The sequence below is a fragment of the Siphateles boraxobius genome, unplaced genomic scaffold, assembly GCF_051911475.1.
Source record: "Siphateles boraxobius isolate OS27281-9 unplaced genomic scaffold, OSU_SipBor_1 41, whole genome shotgun sequence".
NCBI lineage: Eukaryota > Metazoa > Chordata > Actinopteri > Cypriniformes > Leuciscidae > Siphateles > Siphateles boraxobius.
Window position 1 is genome coordinate 2,508,219 of NW_027509042.1, and position 26,782 is coordinate 2,535,000.

The 26,782-nt window shown below is 39.4% G+C and overlaps 1 protein-coding gene across 4 annotated transcripts in view; it reads right to left on the reverse strand.

Annotated features, from left to right (window-relative positions):
- anks1ab (ankyrin repeat and sterile alpha motif domain containing 1Ab) overlaps positions 1–26,782 on the reverse strand; it is a 42,374-nt gene that overhangs the window by 2,149 nt on the left and 13,443 nt on the right. The window contains exons 3-16 of one of the 4 annotated variants that reach the window (XM_077197789.1): positions 26,195–26,261; positions 17,344–17,459; positions 16,333–16,431; positions 15,886–16,032; positions 15,680–15,787; positions 14,546–14,716; positions 10,776–10,907; positions 9,768–9,839; positions 9,545–9,628; positions 9,171–9,308; positions 6,984–7,163; positions 5,059–5,157; positions 1,688–1,785; positions 784–934 (exon numbers count right to left, since the gene is read on the reverse strand). In XM_077197789.1, the coding sequence (XP_077053904.1) occupies positions 919–934; positions 1,688–1,785; positions 5,059–5,157; positions 6,984–7,163; positions 9,171–9,308; positions 9,545–9,628; positions 9,768–9,839; positions 10,776–10,907; positions 14,546–14,716; positions 15,680–15,787; positions 15,886–16,032; positions 16,333–16,431; positions 17,344–17,459; positions 26,195–26,261 (1,527 nt within the window). In that variant the 3' untranslated portion in view covers positions 784–918. Of the gene's footprint in view, positions 1–783; positions 935–1,532; positions 1,786–5,058; positions 5,158–6,983; positions 7,164–9,170; positions 9,309–9,544; positions 9,629–9,767; positions 9,840–10,775; positions 10,908–14,545; positions 14,717–15,679; positions 15,788–15,885; positions 16,033–16,332; positions 16,432–17,343; positions 17,460–26,194; positions 26,262–26,782 lie in introns of those variants that run through there. The other 3 variants (XM_077197792.1, XM_077197790.1, XM_077197791.1) reach the window with 3 other exon arrangements.

Here is a 26,782-nt window from a genome sequence, read left to right on the forward strand (position 1 = left end):
CTATCGAAATATATGACCAAATCAAGACACACCTCAGTTTCTGTGGTTTTTCTAGCGCCTCAGAGAGAGGAGTCTGACTGACATGATAATGACGTCTTTTCGGTAATTAGCCTACTAGTTCGGTTCGGTCGCCTATGCTACGCATAAAATGCGGTTGTCACTATTTAAATGTTCCGAGAGTGAATCTTGTTTCAAAATGCAACAGAACTGGGAGTATTAAAAAAAATCCTATTTAGCCTCAGTGTGAACATGGCAAATTAAACAAGACAGAACATAAACTTGGGCCATTTAGCCAAAGTAAAACAGCAGATTTCTAGCATCTAATACACTGAAATAACATTATTATATATATTTTTTTGCGTGAATAAACAAAGTGGTGCAAACTTACAGTGGTTTTCCAAACGTTCAGTACGTCACAATATGTGTAAGGCTGTTTGGACCTTTTTTTTCTCTAGCCATGGTGCTTTTTCTTTTCTTGGCTTCATTATCTTCTCTCTAAAGATATTTTTCACCATGGGAAATCTTTTACAATTGAAAAAAGTAACATTTACTGTTATTACGTCTACGAAAATCCTTTGTCTCATCTTTCTGGAAATTACTTCTCTCGGGTAACTAAATTTACGGAACAAATCATCAATCACAAAATGAACATAGAGGTTATACACACACTTATCATGTGATGTTAACAATGTAAAGTTTCAAATATAGAACTCTACGGAATAAAATGGATTCCCTTGTAAGATAAAAAGTCATTAATCTAATTACGTCCCTAAAACAACAAGAAAACAGAATGGGAATGTTGTCTTGATTATTCCATTTTCTTGGGGCTGTATTTTACTTTTCCTAGTAAAGCTGTATTGCATTTCAAATCCCAACCTCTAAACACTCTAAACAGGCATAGTCTTTCTTCAGAGGGCCTCAGAGCTGCAGATGCCTGGTAAGAAAAAAGGAAGCACTGGATGTGAATCGAAATAACAGACCAACTCTTTTGAAAAACTGAAGAACTGCTTGGGGGGAAACGTGGGTCCAACTACGGGGGGAAAAAAGTGATCTAGTGCTACAGGGTTTGAGGAGCGCTGATGGGAAACGGCGTTATGTTGCATTCATGATCGTGAAAGTACGTAAACTTGAAAAACAGTACTAGTATTGCTGTTGCAGTCAGAGAGTTTGTTGATCTACTAATTTCTAATAAAGTTCCGCCAATGTGTCCATCCAGATGAGGAGATGTAGAAATGCTTTAAGTGTCCGAGCTACTCGATAGGACTCGGTGGACCCTACACATTGGCTCAAGTTCGGATCTTTTGTGAAAGAGAACCCTCTGGTACGAGGGACCAAACCGTAAACATTCAGCGTAATGTATAAAATATCGAAGCTTTCAGAGGCGATTTCGGACCATGACGGAAGAGTTTGACGAGGCTGGTTTTACGGCATATCCAAGAATTCCAGAAAGCGCTCATTGGTCAAGACGACAAAAAAGGATGGTGGAGGCGTTCGGCTCTCCGAGAGGGCAATGCAGGCAAGGACCAGGGTCGGGATTGGCGTGGGAAGTAGTCTTGCCCTGAGGGAGGCTACAAATCACAGTGAGAAGGCACGGAGCACTCAAGTTTATGGGTGTGGGGTTGAAATAGGGCAGCAGGCTGGATTGGACAAGGGCCGTGCCCTGCTTCAAAAAATGGTGGTCTCATACTTGGTGCTACTCGATGGTCTGGAGGAGTCCCGTGGTTCGAAGAGCCAACTGGTGCTGCCCAGGGACTGCAGGTCCGTTTCCGGCTCCAGAGGGTCGATCTGCCGGAGAAGTAGGAGCGAGGAGTGAGACTGCAGGAGAGAACGGCAGCTAACGGAAACCCACATTTCACACAAGTGAGGAAGTGGCCGTTGTGGATGAACACCATGTAGGAGAAATCACCGAAGACATAGACAACAACACTTATATCTGGACCTGACGCTGGTTTGAGTGTATAAACACAAATGCCTGGAAATAGTTGCCCATTGTAGCTTCTCCACTGCATGGTACGGCTCAGTACGGTTTAGCTCGGCACGGTTCGGGTTGCTTCGCTTTTCCACTGCGTGGTACGACTCGGCTCGGCACGGCTCGGTTCGCTTAAGGTCGGTTCGCTTTAGCTCGGTTGTTTTTCCACAGCACAGTTAGTACCGCTTCAAAGTGGGTGGGATTATGACTGATCGTTATAGTTTATCTGCTCCTCGTCAACCAACGAGAGGAACGTCTGGACTTCTCGTCCACTGACCACGATTCAGCCATTTCTTTTTTGGAAGTTTTTTTCTTCAAGCAAGTAGTTTTAAAACAGGTGCTACAGCGGTGGCTGTTACTGGCAATTTAAATCTAGCGGGTTTGATGTCTCGCAAATACAATGACGCTGGTAGTGACGATTCTTTCTGTCTGACCAATCAGTTATCTGCAGTGTTTTCACGTCACATTTTAGTATTGGTACGGTACGCTTGGAACCTCAACAGAGGTGGTACCATTTAAAGCGATCCGTACCGTACCGTACCATGCAGTGGAAAAGCCCCAAAGCGTGCCGTACCGAACCGTACCATTAGGGCTGGGCGATATGGCTAAAAAAATTATCATGATAATATTTTTTATATCAGTTGATATCGATAATTATCACGATAACTGTCAAATCTTTATTTCTTTCAAGTCTTTAAAGGCAGATTTTTCCTCCTAAGTTAATGTTGTAGTGTTGTAGAAACCAGAGCGTTAATTTTGGTTTTAAACTACTCTTTATTGTCTGAACATTTCACAAATCTGAGGTAGAACATTCAAACATTTGTCATTTTTCCTTAACAAAATAAATATCTGAATAGAAAAATATATTTCTTAGTTTCTGCATGTGCTAATGGGGGATATTGTTTCAAGTCTTGAAACAGGTTTTTGTTGCCTGACTTTGATTAGCTTGTATCTTCAGCACAGTTTGCAGTGCAGGCTGCAATATTAATATTACATGTTTTGTCTCGAAACGCATAACGCAGTGAGTTCTCAAGCTAATACTACTATGTAAAATTTATGTTCATTAACAAAAACGGTAACATCTGTTAAAAAAAAAATGTAACCACCACATTTTTATTTGGTAAAATGTAATATTCTGACTGTTTGAGTTTTATTAAAATTAACCATTGATCATCCAGTATCATGCATTAAGATGATGATGATAACCACATATAAAACCAGGCATAGCCTATAGCACCTCACTATCATGGCAAAATGTATGTAATGTATGTTTCTATGGTATTTATGAAAAACAGTAGCCTAAATACATAATGAAATACTGTAATCATATTCCACTAGTCCTTTAATACGTTGTCTACATTAATAATATAATACAATTCAATATGTGTATCCCACATTTCATGGTGCAGTTAATATTACTAGGCTAACGTTACAGTAAATCCATGGTAAATGGATTCAGTATCAATTCAGATTCTGACTGTATCGTTGCGCACAGTGTTTCTCCTGTTTGCCAGCGCTGTTTCATCTGCCTTTAAACTGGGTTAAATCACTGAGACATTTGTGTTCTTCGCTGAATTCTAGCACTTCTCACGTCTGATCTAGTGAGCTCGCGCTGCGCTGCCGTTTGGACGTTGAGCCGAGCGGATAAATGGTCCGTGTGGCGCGCGGTTCAAATGAGTTTCGTTCCGCTTTTGGCCAATAAACATTATCGAACATTTATCTAACTCTTCATAACGTTTTATCGAGAAAAAAAGCTTCGCGATAATTATCGTTATCGTTTTATCGCCCAGCCCTATGTACCATACCGTACCATGCAGTGGAAAAGCGCCAACGCGTGCCGTACCGCACCATGCCGTACCGTACCATGCAGTGGAAAAGCGCCATTAGTAGACATTAATTCAAGAATCCATTTACAAGAAATTTAAAGGTAAATGTGTCCTTTCAAATTGAAAACAATCTTCATTTTAAAAGTAGGGTCTTTAAAAAGGTCGCATGATACTGTCATTTTGAGTTTTTTCCAAAAAAGGGATGATGCTGAGTTGGATAACAAAATATCCGAGTAAAAGTGTAAATTGAAGATATTTGTGTTAAATGTTGCTGACGCAACATTTTAAGTATTCCTTAAAACGCAATACTTTGTTTTTGAAAAGTCCTCTCAATGACACTGTTTGGCGACAGCAACTTTTCGTCCCATTTTATGAAACTCCCACTATGTGGAATGTTGTTTTCTAATAATTTCAAAGACATTGCTCCAGGCTTGACAAACCCAATTGAAGAAATGTGTAGTGATTTGTGAAGTACAACTATAACAGCACAAATCTCCCGAAAACATGTCTGGGTCACATTTCACCCCAAAACTACATTTTGCTTAAATGAAAATAAACCATTAGAATTTTTTATTATGATTAAGACAATTATGCACAAAAGTTTCATTACCGTAATGCTAATAAACGTACTGTTAGAATTAAGCAATATAAAATTTACTACGACTCACAATTTAAATAACATATTGCCATCTATCTATTTATTTAAAATGTGTGTGTGTGTGTGTGTGTGTGTGTGTGTGTGTGTGTGTGTGTGTGTGAATAGAGAGAAATACTTTTTTGATGCTTAATTATCTTCAAAATAATGTAAAAACTAATTTTATAGTCATCATTTTATTTTTGCAAATTACAATCAATTATTCTGGAGTGAGATATCATCTGGACATGTTCTGGACAGGTTTCGTGAAAGTTAACTAAACAAACTTTATTTATATCAAACACATCTTCAGGCCAAAACAAGAATTTGCCAATGACACAGCATATCCTCATCCTTGTATTATACATGAATGCAACCTTAGGTTTATATCATATTGAATCTAAAAGATTGTCCTTATACCACATTTTAAATTTGTGACCTGTTGCTAGTGTCAACCAAAAATGTACATGGGGGAAAAAAATAGGTGGATAACAGTGACAATTGGAAAACGTAACAGGAAAATTAGTAAAGTGAATAAGTGGCAGGGAAGAGAAAGCCAGAGAAGCAGGAGGAAGAGTGCTGGAGAATGTGAGGAAGAGAGAGAGAGAGAGAGAGAGAGAGAGCAGAACCTGAACTCCAGGGCTGATAGAGGGCAGCGGGAGGTAGGAGGGGCGGTGGGCGGAGCACGTGTGACAGTAACAGCAGCGGCATTCAAGCACAGGTGCACCCTGGGAAGGAGGATCGGGCAGAAGCACAGAGACATAGATTACAGGCTTACGGCAACAAAGTAAAGACATTTAAGACATGAAAAGTATACTGGGACTGGAGGTGACGCCTCTCGACACAATTAAACCCGTTCCATGAAGTGGATCATGTGGGTCATTCATACTATGCTGTATTTGTTACCACTCCATCATATATGTCTTAATATATTGGATAAACAAAGATGTAAATCATATTAGTTTTCTTTTATCACAGAATCACAATTAAGTGAACATGAAGGTGAATTTTAAATGGGTTCACTACCTTGGTTTTAGCAGATGTTTTTAATACTGCACTTCTAACATATTCAAAAATATTCTTTTTTTTTTTTTTTTTTTGCAAATCTGCATTTATTCTCTTTTTTCTGTTTTTGGTTTGATTATATATTTTTGAGTGTCTCACTCTTAAACGTTCCATACAGTTTGATAAATCTACAGAAATTAGTATGATATCAACATTTCAAAATATGTTTAAAACCATATCAAAATTAACTTATAATTAAACAAAACTAACCTGTTTTAATCTATCAAGCTAACTATCCCTTGCTGATCAATGGCTAACTTTAGCTCTTTATTTTTTACATCATGTTTATTGTCTTGCAATTCTGTAAATAATCTAATCATATTTAATAAAGACCAAAACAAAATAGAAAGGACCCAATAATTCAGCTTAAGTTCTAAGTTGTGAAATAAACCAACACTAATTTAGCACCCCCCCACACACACACACACACACACACACACACACACACACACACACACACACACACACACACACACACACACACACACACACACACACACACACACACACAAAAACAGCTATTAAAATTCATTCCCATATTGAATTAGATGCAAATAAGAATGAAGCATGTGCTGCGAATGTATTGTGTTAAAACTGTCTCAAAAAATCCTAATGTAATTGGACCTTAGTTAAGGTGATGCCATATTTACACTGACACAAATGCAAATTAAGCCATTTAAGCCATTAAATATGACATCTATGATATATTCTGACTAAAGTCTCCTGATACTGGGATAATTAAGTCAATTTTTCAGTTTAGGTTTCAAGCTTTATGGACAGCATCTGTGACAAGCTGTTGATTAACACAGAAAATTATTTAGACTGCTCCACAGTTTGTACAAGCTAGCAAAAATTATGTTTACAGTAATGCACTCATAATAAATGACAATACATTGCAATAGAATAACCTTTAAAATACAGAAAATATACGTTTACAAAGTATGCAAAAAAATAAAAACACTGCAAAAAATGATTTTCTTCCTCAGTATTTGTCTTGTTCTGTTTTACAAATATTAAGCAGATTTTTTTTAACTCTTAATTTTAGAAAACTAGACTTAATAACTTAAGTCATTTGAATTTTGCTTCTCAAGTAAATGTATCTTGATTTTAAAAAAAATTGAGATATTTGTACTGGAAAACCAGACACAAATGCTGAGGAAGAAAATATTTTTTTTGCAGTGCATTTACGAAACTTCATACATGAGTAGTCCGACCACTACATGTACGATTAAGTATAGCTCAAATAAAACACATCTTGTACATAATCAGAGGTGTTTTAACAAACTATATAAGCTACACATTTCTGCTTTTAAACCCTCCTGAATGTATTGAATGTATATGCCCCATTGTAAGTGCAATACTGTAAATACTACTTTTTACTAGCTGAGGGAACAGAATCTTTTCTGTGGTAATCAAAAACATGTGAACACAATACGTTCATCCTTAATCACACCATGAACTTTTGTATGTGTGCCGAACTCATACTCACGGCGGAGCGGCGCACACTGTTGCGGGACTGAGAGGTGGGCCGGCTGGTCTTGGCTTCTATGTTTTCGGAGGCTGGACCAGCATATGAACTGTGACGACGGGACTTCTGTGCCTGGAGAGCCATATGATATGCTACCTCAAAAGCTTGTCCCAGCGTCAGGATGATCTCATAGGTCTGTGTCTGAACCGAAAACAGCCATTAGTTGAGTCATTAAATAATTACACAATATGAGTTTTCACTCTCAGTAAGGCTCTAAAAAACAAGAAGTGGCAGAGGAAACATATCGGTTACTAACGTAACCTCGGTTCCCTGAGAATATGGAAAAACTTTTTTGATTTTGGAAGCCTTTATTTTAAAACGCAGTGCATGGCCCTGTCCCAAATGGCGCACTTCATGTGGACTTTCTGTCTCGTGGACTTAAATTGCGCATGCTCGCTGAGTCTACGAGTCCGTAGGCCGTCTCATTCATTGTTTTAACGCTCTGAAGTGTGCTCAGCAGCGCCCCCTTTGTACCCTTGAAGCATGGATGCAGGCTCCACACACTTTAACCACCCAGGAATCCTTGCGAAAGGCCAATCAGACAACGGATGGGAGGAGATTTCGCTCACGGACAATTGTTTACATGGCTGAGAAGAAAATATTTATCATTACGGTTTTTATGACCTAGGTGTACATTTTACCAGTTATTACCTACAGTTTATACAAAGATTATGGTCATCGACCAGTGGTTGATGTCTCAAACATAGGCTAATAATAGCGCGCTGAATAATACGATCGCATTATGATTCATTAAATAGAAAAAGAACCGAATGTCAGGGCTTTACTGAGTAATATGTAACAACAACAACAAAAGGCAGCATATTTCCCCGAACCTGCAACTCCTGTCCATAACAACAACCAGACCGTCTTCCTATTTCCGGCGTGACGATCTGTCCCTAAAATACCTCTCAATGCGCCCTCGTGGACTCGCGCCAAAGGCCCTATAGGTCTGTACTACATGACGTCACCAAAGTGTGGACTCTGAGGAAGTCCACAAGTCCGGAGTGTGCCATTTGGGACAGGGCCCATAAAGCAGAGGGTCTAGCTTCTCATTGGCTGTGCTGCAGCAACTGCACATTTTATGGCGAGGCGGCTGAGACGCACAAACCAATGAGGGCGCTTCGCGCCAGAAAGGGCGTGGCTTATGACTATATAAGCCTGGCCAGCTCACCATGGAATCAGGTTAAATCAACTGAAGCGGAATACCCAACGGATGTGGTAGCACGGCAGGGTACGCAGCACTTTTTCCCTATTCTCAGGGAACCGAGGTTACACTAGTAGCCGATACGTTCCCTTTCTAGAACGGTCGTGCTCTGACGCGCTCTGGCGTGAAGCGCCCTCATTGGTTCGCGCGTCTCAGCCGCCTCGCCATAGGATGTGCAGTTGCTGCAGCACAGCCAATGGGAAGCTAGACGCTCTGCTCTATGCTCGCTGTGCAGCTGCACTGCGTTTTAAAATAAAGGCTTCAATATTCTTGAGAAAAGGAGTTTTCCCATTGCGTCTAGCTAGACGCAACACGAAGTGACCGTTCTCAAAATGGAACTATATGTGACCTGACAACCAACGGCAACCTGTAAGTGTAACTCATGTGACGAGGTTAACCAATCACAACAGAGCTTGTTTACATAAAGCAGTCAGATAGATAATCCGAAGGGTTAAAGAGTCAGGGTGGGGGCGGGGGTGGGGTAAAATAAATGTTAAATATTGAATTAAATAATAAATAAATAAATATGATCTTGTCTAGTTTCAATTCAATGTCAGAAATATAAAATCTAATAAAAATAAATAAAAAAAATGCATGTAAAATAATAAATACATTCCATATGATAATTAATAAAAACTAAATTAAACCTTTGTTAAAATAAAAAACACCATGCCACCTTAATATAATAAACTTAAAAATAATAATTAAGTTACTACTACTACTAATAATAATAATAAAATAAATGCTGCTAAACTGCAGAATATGGCAACTTTAAATATTACATAAACTTTTTGTTTTGTCATAAATATTGCTTTACTCTCTATTATCAGCTCTATAGCTCACTTAGGCTAAATGGGGTCCATTTTGATTTCATATTGACTTAAACAAACCCGTTTCCTAACCCTGATTGGTTCCCCAATAAGAGCAGATAAAACAACACCCACCACTTCTACTGTAGTGAAGACATGGCAGAAGTGAAAACCAGACTTCAGGTCTTTCGTGATGTATGCAAATGTGCAAAGGTCATCCGGATCCTGGGCCGCGCATGAGATGTTCTGGATCTCATGCTCTGCAACCAGCGCCTGCAAAAGTACAAAAATATCCATCACAATTTTCAAACATCCGCTAAAAACACTTAACTAATTCATAACCATACAAGCCTATGTAACCATATATAACCATAATCTATAATTTATGTCCTTGCCACAAATAGTGCGGGACGGGTTACTGTAGAGCAAATCTCACTGAAAGTGATGCTTGGCTCAAACAATACACTAAAAAAAAAGGGAAACGTTAAGGTATCAGAGGTTGCTTTTACCTTGGTGGCTGCGTCAACGAACTTGACTCCTTTGTAGGTGATATTCAGTATTATGACAGGACCTTTCCGGTGATCCTTTGATTTCTGGTGAAAATTTGAAGGCAGAAAAATCTAACTGTTTAACGGAACAAATGTGTAACATACACTGAGTTACTTAACAACAATTTAAGACATGAAACAAATATTGACGAATTGGCATATTGACTAATATATGCTTATATACCCTTATTCTAGCACAGGCCTCCTGTGTAGATTCAATTCCTCGTAGATCTCGGATGATCACAGACCCTAAATACTGGAAAAGGAGAAAGATTGGAGTAATATATTTTCCAAGAGTGGTATATGAGAGAAATTTACATTCATATACATGTTAATTTTGTAAAAATCAGCCAAAAAATTCAATAGACATATTGAAGAAAGATCAGAAACCAAAAGAATACTCTATCTATGAAACATTTCTGATTATCAATGTTGAAAACAGTTGTGCTGCTTAATATTTTTGTTTTAACCATGATACATTTTTTTCAGGATTCTTAGATGAATAGAAAGTTGAAAAAGAACAGCATTTATTTGAAATGGAAATCTTTGTGTAACATTATAAATGTATAAATCTATCGCTATTGTGCTAAACAGTACTTACTCAGTTTCATCTCAGGATTCACATTTTAAAAATAACTGATGGTTCAAAAGAGCACTTTAATTTTTAATGTGGTGCTCATTAATGGATCTTTTATTTATTTAAATGTAGACTCTGTTTTGATCTTTAAGACCTGAGTCACAATGGTTTTGACAATGCTTTTGGGGTTTGAGCCGCTCTGACACATAGGGAAGTCAGGTTGATTCATTTCCTGAACCCATTCCCCATCATTTCCTATTCTCTCCCTAATATCCCTTGGCAAACTTGATTTTCTGCCAAAAAAACAAACAAAACAAACCTATGCTTAAAGCTGTTAAAAATAAAACTTATGAAATATTGCCTTGCCCCGTTGTTAAATAAGATGCATGTCAAACATGTTTGATTAAAACACACAAACATGAAAATAGTATTTTCCTCCGATGACCTCATGACGTCTTTGGGTGTATAAGAGCAACAGAGGGAAGTTAATGTCATAACAACCCTTTGTTAAAAGTAACAAAGTAAACCGACCCTTTGCAATCAGTAAAAGTTGGAAATATCCAGATAAATATTGTGAGGTGTATAAACTGACAAATCCTCATAGAAAAGACTTACTCTGGCCTCATAAATGCAGGACTCTGTGATAAGTTTCTCAGGGTGATGATGCCAGGTGGAGACAGTGGTATATGTGGCAGAGTGGCTGGAAGGGCGAACATTTAGACGTGATTGACGATCTGCATGACGGTCCTAAAGGAAAACAAGTGAAATCTGTGTCAAAGTCACACCGAATAAAAAAAATTAAACATTCTTTGCAAATTTATATTCAAAGTGGAGTTACATTTAATGTATTTTCCTATTGTTTCTCCATAAATTTCAAAGCATAATGAGTTTAAATTATTAAACAAATTTGCCTTATTTAAAAACGGTATGAATTATTCATGTTCTGTGGTGTTCAGAAGTGTTGCTGTGCCCCGTGGTAACAGACATCAAGAATGAGTTCTTCTTTAAGACCTCGTAACTATTTCATCTAATTTGTTAGAGAGCATGTGGAAACATAAATAGTAAATACAACTAAATATGTTTCATTAAAAATGAATATTTAGTATTTAAAATAGCACTACAGACACCACAAAATGTGGTCAGACATTTTCAGAATATAAGAGTTATATTAAAGAATAAGCAAACAATACTTTGTGTTTTCAGTTATTTTAGTCCAAAATTTTTTAATTTAAATGAATTTGGTTAAGTGCACTCGGAAAGTATGACTGCAGTAATTTCAAAGAATTACAAATGCATCAATGCTTGTTACAAACTTTTTATTTTAGTTTTTTATATTTGCCTAAAGGTGCAGTAAGTGATTTCTGAGAAACATTGTTGATATTTGAAATCAACCCAATCAAACACACCCCTCACTTCATCGCTCTGCCCACAAAATGCATGAACACGCAATGCAAGAGTGGATGTCTCTTTATCATAGCTGAAGCAAAGCAAAATAATGCTTGCGAAAAATTAAGCAAAGATGACAAATGACAAGGAAGACCAAAAAATGAACATACAGTACAGAAGAGTACACCGATGAGCCAAAACTTTATGACCTCCTGCCTGCTGAGGCATGGACTCTACGAGACCCCTGAAGGTGTCCTGTGGGATCTGGCAACAAGACGTTAGCAGCAGATCCTTCATGTCCTGTAGATTGTGAGGTGGAGCCGCCGTGGATCAAGCTTGTTGGTCTGGAACATCCCACAGATGCTCAATTGCATTGAGATCTGGGGAATTTGGAGGCAAGTGCCCGGTTGCATAAAGCACCTTAAGTTTTTCCCTTAAGTATGATACTTAAGGGGCGATTTCCCCTTACCTAAGATAATAACTTAAGGGTGTTGCATTATAATCTCTTAAACGGTTCTCTTAGGGAAGGGAAACATTTAAGTGTTTCACGACAGCGATCCTGGATTCACGTTATAAAAGTCTGTTGTTGCCATAGATATGCAAAACACTAACACTAGCAATTTCGCATTTTAATCAAATAAAGTAGGCTAGGATATCGGAATGAATAAAGAAAACAAAAAAATAAAGCCTAATTGGACAGAGGAGGAGAAATACATTCTTCTTGACGAATATGATAAAAGAAAAACAATTTTGAAAAGCAAACTAAATCCCAATGTAACTGCAGCAAAAAAACAGAAACAGTGGGAAGAAATAACGGAAAAAAACAATGCAAGGAATCTTGATGTGAAGAGGACGGTTCAGGAAGTCCTTAAAAAATACGAAAACATCTCTGTGGTCGCAAAAAAAAGAGCTGAAAAATTATTTTTTGCACATAATGATCTTCAGCTGGTTCCATAAATTCAGCCATGTCTTCTTATTTTTGTCTGCGTTACTCTTAAGGTTACGATTTCCAAACCTTAAGTTACACTTAGGGAAATTACCGTTAAGGGGTTTTATGCAACACATAACGCTTTTTAAGGGATTACTTAAGTGAAAAAACAGCATTTAGGGGAAATTCTAAGTGTTTATAACGTTTCACTTAAAGAAACCCTTAAGTAACACTTAAGGGTTTTTTTCTGCAACACCTTTAGGTTTAAGGGAAACATAAGGGCGAACTTAAGGGAAAATTACACTTAAGGTGCTTTATGCAACCGGACACAGGGCCTTGAACTATTCATCATGTTCCTCAAACCATTCCTGAACAATGTGTTTATCCTGCTGAAAGAGGGCACTTCCAACAGGGAACAACACTGAAGGGGTTTAGGTAGGTGGCATGTGTTAAATCCCAGGGTTTCCTAGCAGAACATTGCCCAGAGAATCACACACACTCCACCGGCTCGTTGTGTTGCCATCCCTTCCCCAGTTAAATTGCACACACATACATGGCCGTCTATGTGATGTAAAAGAGAACAGGATTCATCGGACCAGGAAACCTTCTTTCACTGCTCCAAGATCCAGTTCCGATACTCGCAAGCCCATTGTAGGCGCTTTCGATGGTGGACAGGGGTCTTCATAGGCACTCTGATTGGTCTTCGCCCCCATACGCAGCAGAGCGTGGTGCAGTGTGTGCTATGACACATTACTCCCATAACCATCATTAAAATTTTGTGTGACTTGTGCCTCATTAGACCTCCTGTTGGCTCAGACCAGACAGGATACCCTTTGTTGCCCAAACACCCTGTCAGAGACACTCTGACCCAGTCGCCTTGCCATAACAATTTGGTCCTTATTAAAGTCGCTCAGAACTTTATTCCTGACACTTTCTCCTGCATCAAACAGTTACAAGAACTGATTGTTTCCTTGCCATCTAATCTACTCTGACCTTAATAACGTGACCTTGTTAAGAGATGATCAACGATATTCGCTTCACCTGTGACTGGTCATAACGTTTTTGCTCACAAGCAAGCAAGAGTTTGTTAGTCGCGAGCAGCACACCAGCTCCAGAGCAAATAGCAGTGTTACTCACGTATGGAGCAGAAACAACACAACCTTGGTGTCTGTTTTCAGGCCTTCCCGCTTAGGTCTCTCCGGCGCTGGAAAGCTTTTCTAATATTAAAGGGGAATTTGGCAACTGTTTCAACTTAATAAAACTGTTTAGAAATCATTTGGATGGTTAAATAACCTGTTCTGGTGAGAATGGTGACTTTCCCCGCTCCCCCCAACGTTCCAAGGCGGAAAACCAACCTTGCAACATGAGGATTAACGTCCCGGTAAGTTGGAAATAGGAAGTCTCGTGAGAAGAAAGAACGAGCAAGAAATACAAACTGCTTTACGGCAATTTGACATTAACACACACACCATACATGCTGTGTATGATGTATCACCCACCTCGGTAGACAGCTCCACACGATAAAGTTGGCCGACTCCGATAATAATAAATGCACATGAGCAGCGGTAGAAAGGGGGAGGAGGGGCCGCAAGTGTGTTTTTTACGACAGTGTTGTGAAATATTCGCCCCACAGCTGTAGGGGGAGCTCGTTGAGACAATATGCGACAACAAAAGTGAAAATCACTGAAGAAATGGCTAGAGTTGCCTAATTCCCCTTTAATGCGGGTCCTAAAGCCCTAGGCTGATCATAACCCCTCTTTTTCATCCAGTGATATTTCTCTGAGATTTATTCTTTTGTAAAGTCTCTCAGCCATCTCTCTTTCTTCAAATGTCCCTCTTCCTCACTCTCTCCTGTGATGAGTGGACACGCCCCCTACTGCTGATTGGCTAGAAGTGTGTTATGCTGCTTGGTCCGATCCACTTTCAACAGTGTTTCTCAGAAATCACTTACTGAACCTTTAACTGCCTAGATATGGTTTGCAACATTTATCATAGAGTGACTCAAATGTGATTCATGTTACTTGGAAGGAGTCGTTATAGTCACAGTGATCTTGGTCGCAGAGGTACTTACATGTGAACGTGACCTTTCACCGAAGGAGCGAAGGGAGATACTGCCGTCCTGATCCAATGCTCTGCTCTTTCTGCCTGATTCTCCCAACGGAAGCAACATGTCCATGGAGCGACTGGTGTACGGGTCCATATAACTGAGCGGTGACGTATTCTGAGACAACAGGTCCTGAATCTGTTAAGCACAAATATTATTTTTGTAGCCAAAACATACCGTATAGTTATATTTGCAAGTAACAATATAGATATCATCAGTGTTGGGAGTATCACGTTACAAAAGTAATGCATTACAGTAACGTATTACTTTTTGCTGTAACGCAGTAGTGTAAGGCATAACTAATCAATTTTCAGTAATATTTTACTCGGTACATGTTCAGTAACGCTTGCGTTACAACACACTTTTAGCCCAACATTTTATTGTTAATTTAAAAACTGCAAGACCGTGAGACAATACAGAATGAAAAATGCAAGTAATTTATTACTTGTTCGTGGTCAGTCAATAGCCGCGTGTGGTGTCCAAGTTTGTAAATAATACTAAATGACAGCTTCTGATATATTTGTATAGCAATTTATTTCATTCGTCTCCCTCTTGCTGGTGTACCTTCGTGTTGTGTGACATAGTCCAGTGAAGGCGTGTTTAGGGCGGGTTTTACAAGAGTGATTTCGGCCTCTGTGCTCGCACTGGCCAGTGGAAAAGCGGCTAATGGGTGAAGATGGCAAAGGAAGACTGTACATTCGCGAGATGGACGTATGCGCATTACTTTGAGTTTATCAGAGATAAGTTGTCTTGAGCCTACACTTTGCCAATTATATGCTATATTGTTAATAGCCTGGATAGCCCACAGTCATTATGCTACATCATATCGCCTTCTACTGGATGTAAAATGCTCTGTAGTACATTTTGTCATTCTAGAATGTTAAGTTCTACTTCTGTAGTTATTTTGGTGAAGTAACTCAAAAGTAATACCGGAGTAATGTAACGCATTACAATTCTGAGACAGTAATATTGTAAGGTAAAGAATTACTTTTAAATAACAGTAACAAGTAATCTATAATGTATTACAGTTTGGAAGTAGCTTGCCGAACACTGGATATCATCCTGTCTATTTTTTATGATATGCCGAGTTGTGTTTATCACCTTTAGCTGGGAAAAGCGGTTGGATTTTGAAGGTGCTTCCTCATACGGTCGTTCTACTATCGAGGCTATGATCCTTTTTCTGTGACCAAGAAGGCCAATTTTTAACACCTACACAGAGAAAATATGGTCAGTGTATCAGATCATAGTGCACAAAACTCGCTCCTGCAGACAAAAATATTTTGAACCAGCACGAAAGGCACATTTACATTGACAATTTCAAGCTCCCACAGGTTCTTCACGCAGTCCAGGGTGCGGTAGCCGCTAGACAAGAAGTTGTGCAGATATTCTCCGAGGCCCAAAGTTTCCAGCCATGAGGACAGAGAAGTGCTGCCGTCACACCCCAGAGCTTTCACCTGAATGAGGAATAAAATGCTCTCTCAAATTGCATAGCAAAGTATATATAATGCACTTTGAGGAAAGCCGGGAAAGTCACACTTAAAATGTCTGTATGTGATTGCATTACATGACAAAATATTGTTTCTACTGCAAACAAACACAGAACCAGCTTCTCTCAGAACTAACTTCACTTTTATGAGACATATTTGCAATGACATTTAACCAACTACTCCCAAGGAAATTTTTAAGTGTAAGTGGATGAAAACTTGGTATTACACTTAGTATCAAAATAATATTTTGGGAATGAAACACGCTACCTTCGGAAAGTTTTTTGCTGCATGAAGGATTTTCTTCCTGTGGCCTGGGTCAGTGATGCCAAGTTCATGAAGGTCCTCATCTTCCATCACGTTACTCCCCTAAACGTATGCACATTCACATGAATTTTTGCTCGACTTAAATTCATGAGAACAACCAAGTGTTGCATGAAAGTGACAGCAGAGGTAGTTTACTAAAACAGTTTCAGGCATATACAGTCTCTGTGAATACTGACACTTAGTGCCTTGCAAATATATTTATACCATTAACCAATCACCTCTCTCTCTCTCTCTCTCTCTCTCTCTCTCTCTCTCTCTCACACACACACACACACACACACACACACACACATGCATATCTGCCTAACGTAGTGAAAGTATATAGTTGACAAAATAAGATGGAAATATAGACTTACACTTTTAGGATATACACTTGTATAATACATATAATTCATCATAATTATATGTAAGGGGCTTTGGCTGAAATAATGTACTATAACAATTTTTCTCTCATTAATTTCACAATTTGTAATAATTGTAGCTGTTTTACAACAACACATAGTCTCTCAATTAATATGAGGTCATAAAATGTATTGAACATATATAGAAAAAATAAAAAAGTATATAAAAAGTTTTTTATAGCTTAAAGCATGTCTTATATAGCTTTTATATAGCTTAAGGCAAATTTCATGTTGTGTACCCTTTTATTTGAAAGCACTGAAATTATACTTTTATCTTTTAAAATGTACTTTTATAATATAACACTTTAAATTATAAACTGATTTTTTTATAATATCAATTAAATATCAAATAATTCCGATACAATTTAAAAACACATACATTGAATCTACATCGAGGATAAAACAAAAGAGATTTTCCTAACTTGGAAAAAATATTTATCCATGAATGACAGTGTTCAGTGAACTGAAACATATTTTGGGCCTTTGTATTTTGGATATATAGAAACTCACCACATCCCTGACCAACCTTCTGTGTCAATCAATCCCCACTCACCATGTAGCGCAGGTCATCGAAGCCATTGAGCACCAGTTTGCTTTCGTACTGAGGAAAGCCCACGTGTTCCAGCCACTCCCCCACCGTCTGCTCCAGCGCACGGCTCCCGGCTGCATCTGCCGACAAAGGATGGCGTTTGAGCAGTGAAAAACCATTTAGCCTGTAGCAGCGGCACTCGGAGGCCGAGATGTGGCACTGCCACATCATCTTTGGCCAGCAGAGCTGAGGGCAGCAGCAGCAACAGCAAGGCAGTGTCCAGGCTTGAGCGACGGGCCTCCGCTAGACACAGGGCCCCAGATTTACAGACTAAACTAGTGATGGAGATTCCTCCACAAGCCCTCACTGCGTTGGAGATGAGGACCAAGGCTGAATGGGGTATGGAGGTAGACCTTGGCAGCTAGTCCTTTAAAGAAGTGCGTCAAGTCAGTAAATTGGAACAACCTGGCGTTGCTCTTCAAGAAGACGGCAAGCAAATGAAACAATGTCTATACAGATTTTCCGTATCTGAATCAAACATTCGCACTGAGGATCATCAGCACGTTGCTCCAACAGGAAGATCATAAAAGTTCAAAAAGAGCTTTTGGCTTGCAGCAAAATATCAAGATCTACAAGAAGCTACTAGGAAGTTGCAGGAAAGTGCGCCCTGCTTTACCAACATGCCCTACACATCAAACACAATGCATGATAAAACAGACCTGTCCTTAAAATTAGAAGCAAAATCCTTTAGCAAAGACCTAAGAACCATTGGAGAGTAAGAATAATGCCAATGAGTTTGTCTTCAACAGAATCTTAAGCCAAGCAGCCTAACTCATTGATCAATAGTCCACCACGAAGCCAGTTTTTCAACTCCAGAAGCTTTGATTGACGCCAGGTCGTCCTTTGAAAGATCTTCATGGCACATCCCATTCCTCCGTTCCCGTCGTTCAGTTGTTGAGGATGAACCCCTCCCACCATCAGAAAGTAACCGGTTTGACCACTTCCACAAGCAGTCCCGGATCAGGTAGTGTTCTGTCACGGTAATCCAAGTACTCCTGGTCCTTCCGAGCTTAGACGCACCTCGCCGGTCTAACATACCAGAACAAAACACACCATCAAAACGAGGTAAAGCCAAACCTTTATCCAGTGGAAACAATGGATTTTTAAAAAAAAAATCTCGGTCCCTCTTCTTGCAGCACAGCCCCCTTGATCTGATCGCTTCGTTCCCTTAGAAGACGTTTCTTCTGACCTGATCAGGCAACGTTCTGGTCACGGTAATCCAAATCCCTCCGAGCTTAGACGCACCTCACCGGACTAACATGCCAGAATGAAGCACACCATCAAAGCGAGGTACAGCCAAGCCTTGATCCAACGGAAATAAGGTGAGCACCCACAATGGACGGATAACCCCATAAGAAAGCCCCGCTGACGGCACGGTCCCTCTCGTTGCAGCCCAGCCCCCTGTTCTGGTTGCTCCGTTCCTCTAGCAGACGTTCCTAAGGGTCTTGCGCTCGGGGGCAAGGATTGCTGCATCCCTCATCCAGGAACACTCAGTCACAGAAGCAGCTGCATTCGGCACTCACAAAGCATAACATCAAAATGACATAGTGGTTCTCCAGAAAGCCATCGCCTGCACAGTTGCAGCTGGTAATCACCTGAAAGACATCTTATGCATTCATTTTAGCTGTGTATCACGTTCACTCGCTGTTTCCAGCTTTCTTTCTTCTTTGACTTGATTTTTATTCTTCATTAATTTCATCCTTTCCGGGAGCTCTGCATGGCTGCCATACACTGTCTGAAGCTGAGACCCGCTGCATGGCATATACGCTCTGTTCGTTCCTAAACCCCCCTCCTTCCCGTCTCTATGCCTCTCTTTCTCGATCTGTCTCACATACACTCTCTCTCTCTCTCTCTCTCTCTCTCTCTCTCTGTGGCGATCAATCCCCCCCACCCCCTTTTCTCTGTCTCACTCTCTCTCTCTGCCCCTCTATCTATTCCCCGCTTCCCGTACTGATTAAAATTGCACGCAGGCTCTCTGATCTTGCTAGTGCAGAAAGGACACCATCAGAAAAAGGAACAAGAGACAAACCCATTCCACACACTACTGTGCCAGGATCAGAAAGAAAAGGAAGAATGAGGAAAAAAAACAGTACAGGTTCCTCTAACCCCCGCACCCCACAACCCCATCGCTATCCCCTCCGCACTTAAGTGCTTCCAGTGCCTCTGCACTCTCTCTATGAAAAATTAAATCGCAGCCAAGCCACATACCACGGTAAATCATCAGAGGAATTAAATTCATGAATGTGTCACTGTACCGGAGCGGAGAGGGGGGCTGCACGTTAAACGTTAAGTCAGCGAAATGCACCGTGCACATGCTGCACTTAACGCAATCCCACCTGTGCCCACATTCATATTGGACACATCCGAGTCCAATCGTCAGAATCCAGGTTTGCCAGACGTGATTAAACCATAGGCGTTCGCGTCTCACAAGCAGACGATGCCAACCGCATTTTCCATAGCGTAATGTGGTCTAATTCAGTGTCACACATGAGTGCTGCTTCATGCGTGCATGTAGGGCATTATCTGCACGCAGCTGAGAGCAGAAGAATCATACGAACTGTCAGCCTGCCAGGGACTTATTCACACACATACAGGCACTGAATAAGGCTTAAGAAGTACATCCAAACATCTGCATGCTCAAAAGGACACTCATTTCGAAAGGATGTACATTTATTCATTGGGGTGCATTTATTCAAAACGACAAGCAAAATGAGGAAAAACACTAACAATATGGCAAAAAGGAGCCAAACAAAATTATAAATGGAGCTATAGTGAATTTTAACACGGTGTTATCATGGTTTCTTAGATATGCTATATAAATGTTTTGTACCATAGTAGTACTAATTACATTTACATTTATACATTCAGCAGAAGCTTTCATCCAATGTGAGCAAAATAAGGAAAAACACTAGCAATTTAACAAAAAGGAACAAATCATTTAAGCAAAGCCAGCATTTTTTGATATAGACAATGGCACCATAGCAATACCATGGCTGTCTGGACATGTACCATGGTAATACTATTGTAGACATAAAATTATATTTTTTGAAGTACATTTAAGTATCATGTAAATGCCACGGTACATGGTACTTGACCATTGTACAGTGATTAGAAGAAAAACTTTCACTGACAAAAAGTGATATATATTGTGATAAAGTTCATTATTTTCCATAATGTAATGATAAAAATTAAACTTTCATATATTTTAGATTCTTTGCACACCAACTGAAATATTTCAGGTCTTTTATTGTTTTAAAGGTGCAATGTGTAAAAATTTTGAGTTCCTATTAACAGAAATGCAGTATGACATCCATAACTATGTGTTCAGTGGTGTAAGAACTTACTTAATAAACCGTAATGTTTTTATTACCTTAGAATGAGGCATTTATATCTACATAGGCGCGGGAATCCCCTTCTATGAAGGTCGACATATTGTGACGTCATGTTTATACCGTAGCCGACAGCGAACAAACAGCGTTACAGAGCGCGTTTCGTCACTACCTTGAAAGAGAAGCCGCAGAAAGCTAGCCATAAACACCGTGAGTAGTGATTTTTCCCTTGTTAGTGGTGTAAAATATGTAGTTGGATTGTTTCATGTAACTTAGTTCTTCTCCCTCGCTGTGTTATGGCTTTGCTATGTGGGGATAACGTTAAATGTGCTGCACGTTCGTGAGACAGCTGATTAGTACTCTTGTCATTGACCGTAAAACAGTTACAGGAATCACCAACCCGTCGATCTTGGAAGCATTTTAAGTCGATCGAGTTTCCAAAATCAGAGAAAAAAAGCCTATTGTGTGTAGTAAATGGTGTCTAGGGGATGCGAGGCGCGCGCGCTGTTACAATCACGTCATTTTTGCCGCACGCACCTTTGGGCTCACGCGGACGCGTCGAGTTTAAACAAGGCTTTACGCTTTAACCAGCTCAGCCACAGTAACAGCTCATATTTAGCCAGCTAAACTTTTACTACCCTGTTAGAAAAAATATATAGTTGCATAGTTTCATGTGGTTCTTCTCCCTCGCTGTATTATGGGTTTGCTATGTGGGGAGAAATGTGCTGGTTACGTTCGTGAGACAATCAACTAATTACTATTATTATATTATATATTAAGACCCTTGATCCTCACCTGACTATGGTTTTGTAAACTTTATCCATGATGTGGTTTATAATGGACTGTGGTACAGAAACTTGGTTTACTCTGGCTATTCTCTGCCGTCTCCAGACGACAATGTTTGTCCCGTTTGAGACACGGTAGCTTCTTCGAAAGGGAGGGGTGAGCAGTGGGCTGAGCCCTTAGTGTAAACTCGCAACCGAACCGCTAGATGTCGCTAAAAGTCACACACTGCACCTTTAATACTGATGATTTTGGCATACAGCTCATGAAAACCCAAAATTCCTATCTCAAAAAATTAGCATATCATGAAAAGGGTCTCTAAACGAGCTATTAACCTAATCATCTGAATCAACTAATTAATTATAAACACCTGCAAAAGATTCCTGAGGCTTTTAAAAACTCCCAGCCTGTTTCATTACTCAAAACCGCAATCATGGGTAAAACTGCCGACCTGACTGCTGTCCAGAAGGCCATCATTGACACCCTCAAGCAAGAGGGTAAGACACCGAAAGAAATTTCTGAACAAATAGGCTGTTCCCAGAGTGCTGTATCAAGGCACCTCAGTGGGAAGTCTGTGGGAAGGAAAAAGTGTGGCAAAAAACGCTGCACAACGAGAAGAGGTGACCGGACCCTGAGGAAGATTGTGGAGAAGGACCGATTCCAGACCTTGGGGGACCTGCGGAAGCAGTGGACTGAGTCTGGAGTAGAAACATCCAGAGCCACCGTGCACAGGCGTGTGCAGGAAATGGGCTACAGGTGCCGCATTCCTCAGGTCAAGCCACTTTTGAACCAGAAACAGCTGCAGAAGCGCCTGACCTGGGCTACAGAGAAGCAGCACTGGACTGTTGCTCAGTGGTCCAAAGTACTTTTTATAGATGAAAGAAAATTTTGCATGTCATTCGGAAATCAAGGTGCCAGTGTCTGGAGGAAGACTGGGGAGAAGGAAATGCCAAAATGCCTGAAGTCCAGTGTCAAGTACCAACAGTCAGTGATGGTCTGCGGTGCCATGTCAGCTGCTGGTGTTGGTCCACTGTGTTTTATCAAGGGCAGGGTCAATGCAGCTAGCTATCAGGAGATTTTGGAGCACTTCATGCTTCCATCTGCTGAAAAGCTTTGTGGAGATGAAGATTTCATTTTTCAGCACGACCTGGCACCTGCTCACAGTGCCAAAACCACTGGTAAATGGTTTACTGACCATGGTATTACTGTGCTCAATTGGCCTGCCAACTCTCCTGACCTGAACCCCATAGAGAATCTGTGGGATATTGTAAAGAGAAAGTTGAGAGACGCAAGACCCAACACTCTGGATGAGCTTAAGGCCGCTATCGAAGCATCCTGGGCCTCCATAACACCTCAGCAGTGCCACAGGCTGATTGCCTCCATGCCACGCCGCATTGAAGCAGTCATTTCTGCAAAAGGATTCCCGACCAAGTATTGAGTGCATAACTGAACATAATTATTTGAAGGTTGACTTTTTTTGTATTAAAAACACTTTTTATTTTGGTCGGATGAAATATGCTAATTATTTTGAGATAGGAATTTTGGGTTTTCATGAGCTGTATGCCAAAATCATCAGTATTAAAACAATAAAAGACCTGAAATATTTCAGTTGGTGTGCAATGAATCTAAAATATATGAAAGTTTAATTTTTATCATTACATTAAGGATAATAATGAACTTTATCACAATATGCTAATTTCTTGAGAAGGACCTATATATATATATATAAATTTATTAATGTTTATTTTATATTTCTTGTAAGAAGAATAATGCATTTTCCTATCTCTGGCTCCAATCTTATATTCCTCCTCTTATGGGCACTCAATTTTTCCAATAAATGGCCTATTGTGACACTGTAAGAATTGTTTATTTCAGAAAACACCGGCATTTTCGTTACTAACAACAGCTAACACCTCACCAAGCGTCCCCCAAACTCCCCAAACTCAGTCTCACAGCACAATAGTGCTGTGTGTTCCTTTGAAGTGATTCTCTGCTGTACAATTTCTAAATAATTGTATCTCTCCTAGAAAAGTCCATTCAAATATAGTGCTGTCGCTCCATATATAGCAACTAGCTTGGGATGCTCCACTCAAAAAGACAAGAATATCAAGTCCTAATTACTGAGTATCGGTGCAATGGCCACATTAAATGGATCGTCATCTCATCTCTTTAAAGTAGGCCCTCGGCGCACATTGTGTACCAGAGGTCAAAAGACCAAGTACAAAAATATCAGACCAAATTGGGGTGAAAAGTGAGACCATGGGGTTGAGAAAGAAAACCGTTGGTAGTTAAAGACACTAATGAAATAGTTCCAGGGCTGCCAACTCTCACGCATTGGCCGTGAGACACACGCATTTGATTGGTTTCACACGCTCACACGCCACACTCCCGATTTCTCACGCTGAAGTGTCAACCCGGTCGGTCAAATGCCTGAAAGATGAGTTTATCTATAGATCTACCTGTTGAGCCACTCGTGATCGACTAATTATACCGCAAAATAGTTAAAATCTCCCGTAATCTAGAGCGAGCGCGCACGCGAGACAGAGATTGTGCTTCAAACCGGGTAGCGCGCGCGCAACCTTGCGTGTGCAGAGACGCCCCCCGTTGGACAATGCCATCTCCATTCCTCCATCCCCCCCTGCCCCCCCGTTGGAGAAGTCTCACGCCAAGCTAAACTCAAAAGTTGGCAGCTCTGTAGTTCTGACTTGAGGGTTGATTCAGCCAAAGCAAAGCTATGTGGAAAAAAAAACCTTTTTAGGTTTTCACAGAGGATATACTACTGTGTTTAGACATATACAGTGAACAAAATGAATATGATTGTTTATAATCAGGCTGTCAATTTATTAAAGGTGCAATAGGTGATCTGGGAAATGCTAACTTTAGCCTGCTAGCATTGAAAGCATACAATCCCATGTCTTTGTCAGACAAAAATACTTTTTTTTGGTCTTTTTTACTGAGATGATGTAAAGCACGTTGGTCAACATGTGTTGTTTTAATAGTGCTATTAAAGTGACATTGACACCCTCACTGCAAATTGACATCCAAAGCCAAGCCTCCTCCGAAACACATGAACGCGCACAGACCAGAGACAACGTTATTGGATTACATCATTTGTCAGTCACCGGTGAGAAAACTTCTGTTGTCATTAAGGACCATAAAACTAATTGAAAGGAAAGAATGTACTGAATTTCAGCTTTATTCATATGCGATCTCACGACATAGCGTTAACACAGTTGAATCTGACTGAATTATTCAGGCAAAGTCAGCAGTGCATAGAACGATACTGTCAAACCTGAAATGTAGATACTTGCCACTTGTTGTCAGTTCAGCAGGAAAGGTTATTAGTTTGTTGTTGTTGTTTGCCAGCCATTCTTGCTCTGTCTGCACAGCGTATGTGAAACGCGCTGATAAGGTAAGATGTCTGCGTGAAAAGGCTTTGCAGTGGGATGCAAACATACGTTGACTGACAGGGAACACATGCTATGATTTCATTCGGACCAAATGCAATGATTGAACAAACATTTTATGGTCCTAAGCCTTCCACAGACAATATATATTTATAAAAAATAAATTTAGACCGCTTAACATAGTGATTGCTATCAGTATATGAGGAGACTTTCAACCACCATATCAAAAAAGAATTCTGTAGAGAATCACTTATTGCACCTTTAAAATGACAATTAATCTCATAATGTTTTTGCCTTTAACATTTTGATTTGCCTCTTAATATCTATATTTTTTTCCTCCAAAAAGCATTTGGTTCCTATCTTAAGGAAAGATAAATATGCATTTATGCAACACACAAAAAATACGTTACTTCTAATGAGTTTTTCAGCAACTTTAGTACCATTGCTTTGTAAGTTATAGGTGATATTTCATACTTGTTGAGCTTTGATGTCATAATATTCTGCCATACAAAGCAATCTCCAAAGAAAACATCTGTTATTAACAAAACAAAACTGTTATTGTTAAGTAAAATGAAATAAAGCTGATAAAATATAAATAAATTTTAGATGAAACATTTAAAAATATATATAAATAAAATAAGTTAAAGTACTAAAATTACTGTAACAAATCTAAAATAAAATAAAGCTAATCAGAAATAGTTAAAAAATAAATACAAAAATGACAAAAGCACATTACAAAATTACTAAAACAAACTAAAATGAAAAAGAAAACTGAATATATAAAAATAAAAGCTGATTCAAAAACCTTAATAAATATTATAATAGTATATTAAATAATATTTAAATGATCTTCTGTGGAACACATAAGAAGATACAACGTTGCAGTCCAAAACAACATTGGATCCCATTGGTGTCCGTTGTATAAACAAAAAAACTAGACAGAATTGTCATATAGGTTTGGAACGACATGAAGGTGAGGAAAAAAGGAATAGTTCACCCAAATGTGAAAAGTCTTCTAAGATTTAAAAAAAAAAAAAAAATCCTTAAAGGGATAGTTCAACCAAAAATGAAAAATCTGTCATCATTCACTCACAAGTTTATACAACTTGAGGGTGAGTAAATGATCACAGAATTTTCATTTTCGGGTGAACTATCCCTTTAACCCTAAGTTTGAGAGTCAATTTAAGGACCCAAATGCTTAACTTTAAAACCCATACATTTCACGTCTAAGTCATTCAGTTGTCTTGAGAACAGTGGCATTGCTCATCATCACTTATGTGTTGCTCTCATCTTTACCTTCCAATGCAGGTTGATGCTCCTCGGAGATCTCGATGTCGGCAATTAGAGTCATGATCTTTTCAATCTACGATACAACATCAAGAAAAAGAAGAGTTAATGCAGTTAAATATTTATATTGACTGTAATCTACCATGACAGGCTAATCTCTCAATTGGACTGGTCCAATAAAGAACAGATTTGAATTCATAATTCATAAGTGTTGTTGTTGGCCAAAACAACTGCATCTGAACGCAGAAAATCTGAAATGTAGAATTAGTAGTTTTGCATTTTCTCCAACACCTGTTGGTCCCGAAACAGCCAGAACTGTACAGTAAAAGTTCACATTAAAAGAAATGGAATAGAAATCAGCAAAATAATAACCCCAGTGCCCCTCAGCGATATATAGCGAACAATACCGACTAGAAAGCACATTTATAAGAACACTTTTCTTTCCATGTAAAAGCTTAAAGATTACTCTCCAATCAATAGACTTTTAGGAGAAGCCTGAAATAGAAAAACGTTGGTTTTTGATGTAATATTTAAAGTCTGGCAAACTCATCTGCTGTGTGCTTGTGGCATCAACATGCTGGCAAGCCCCTTGATTCA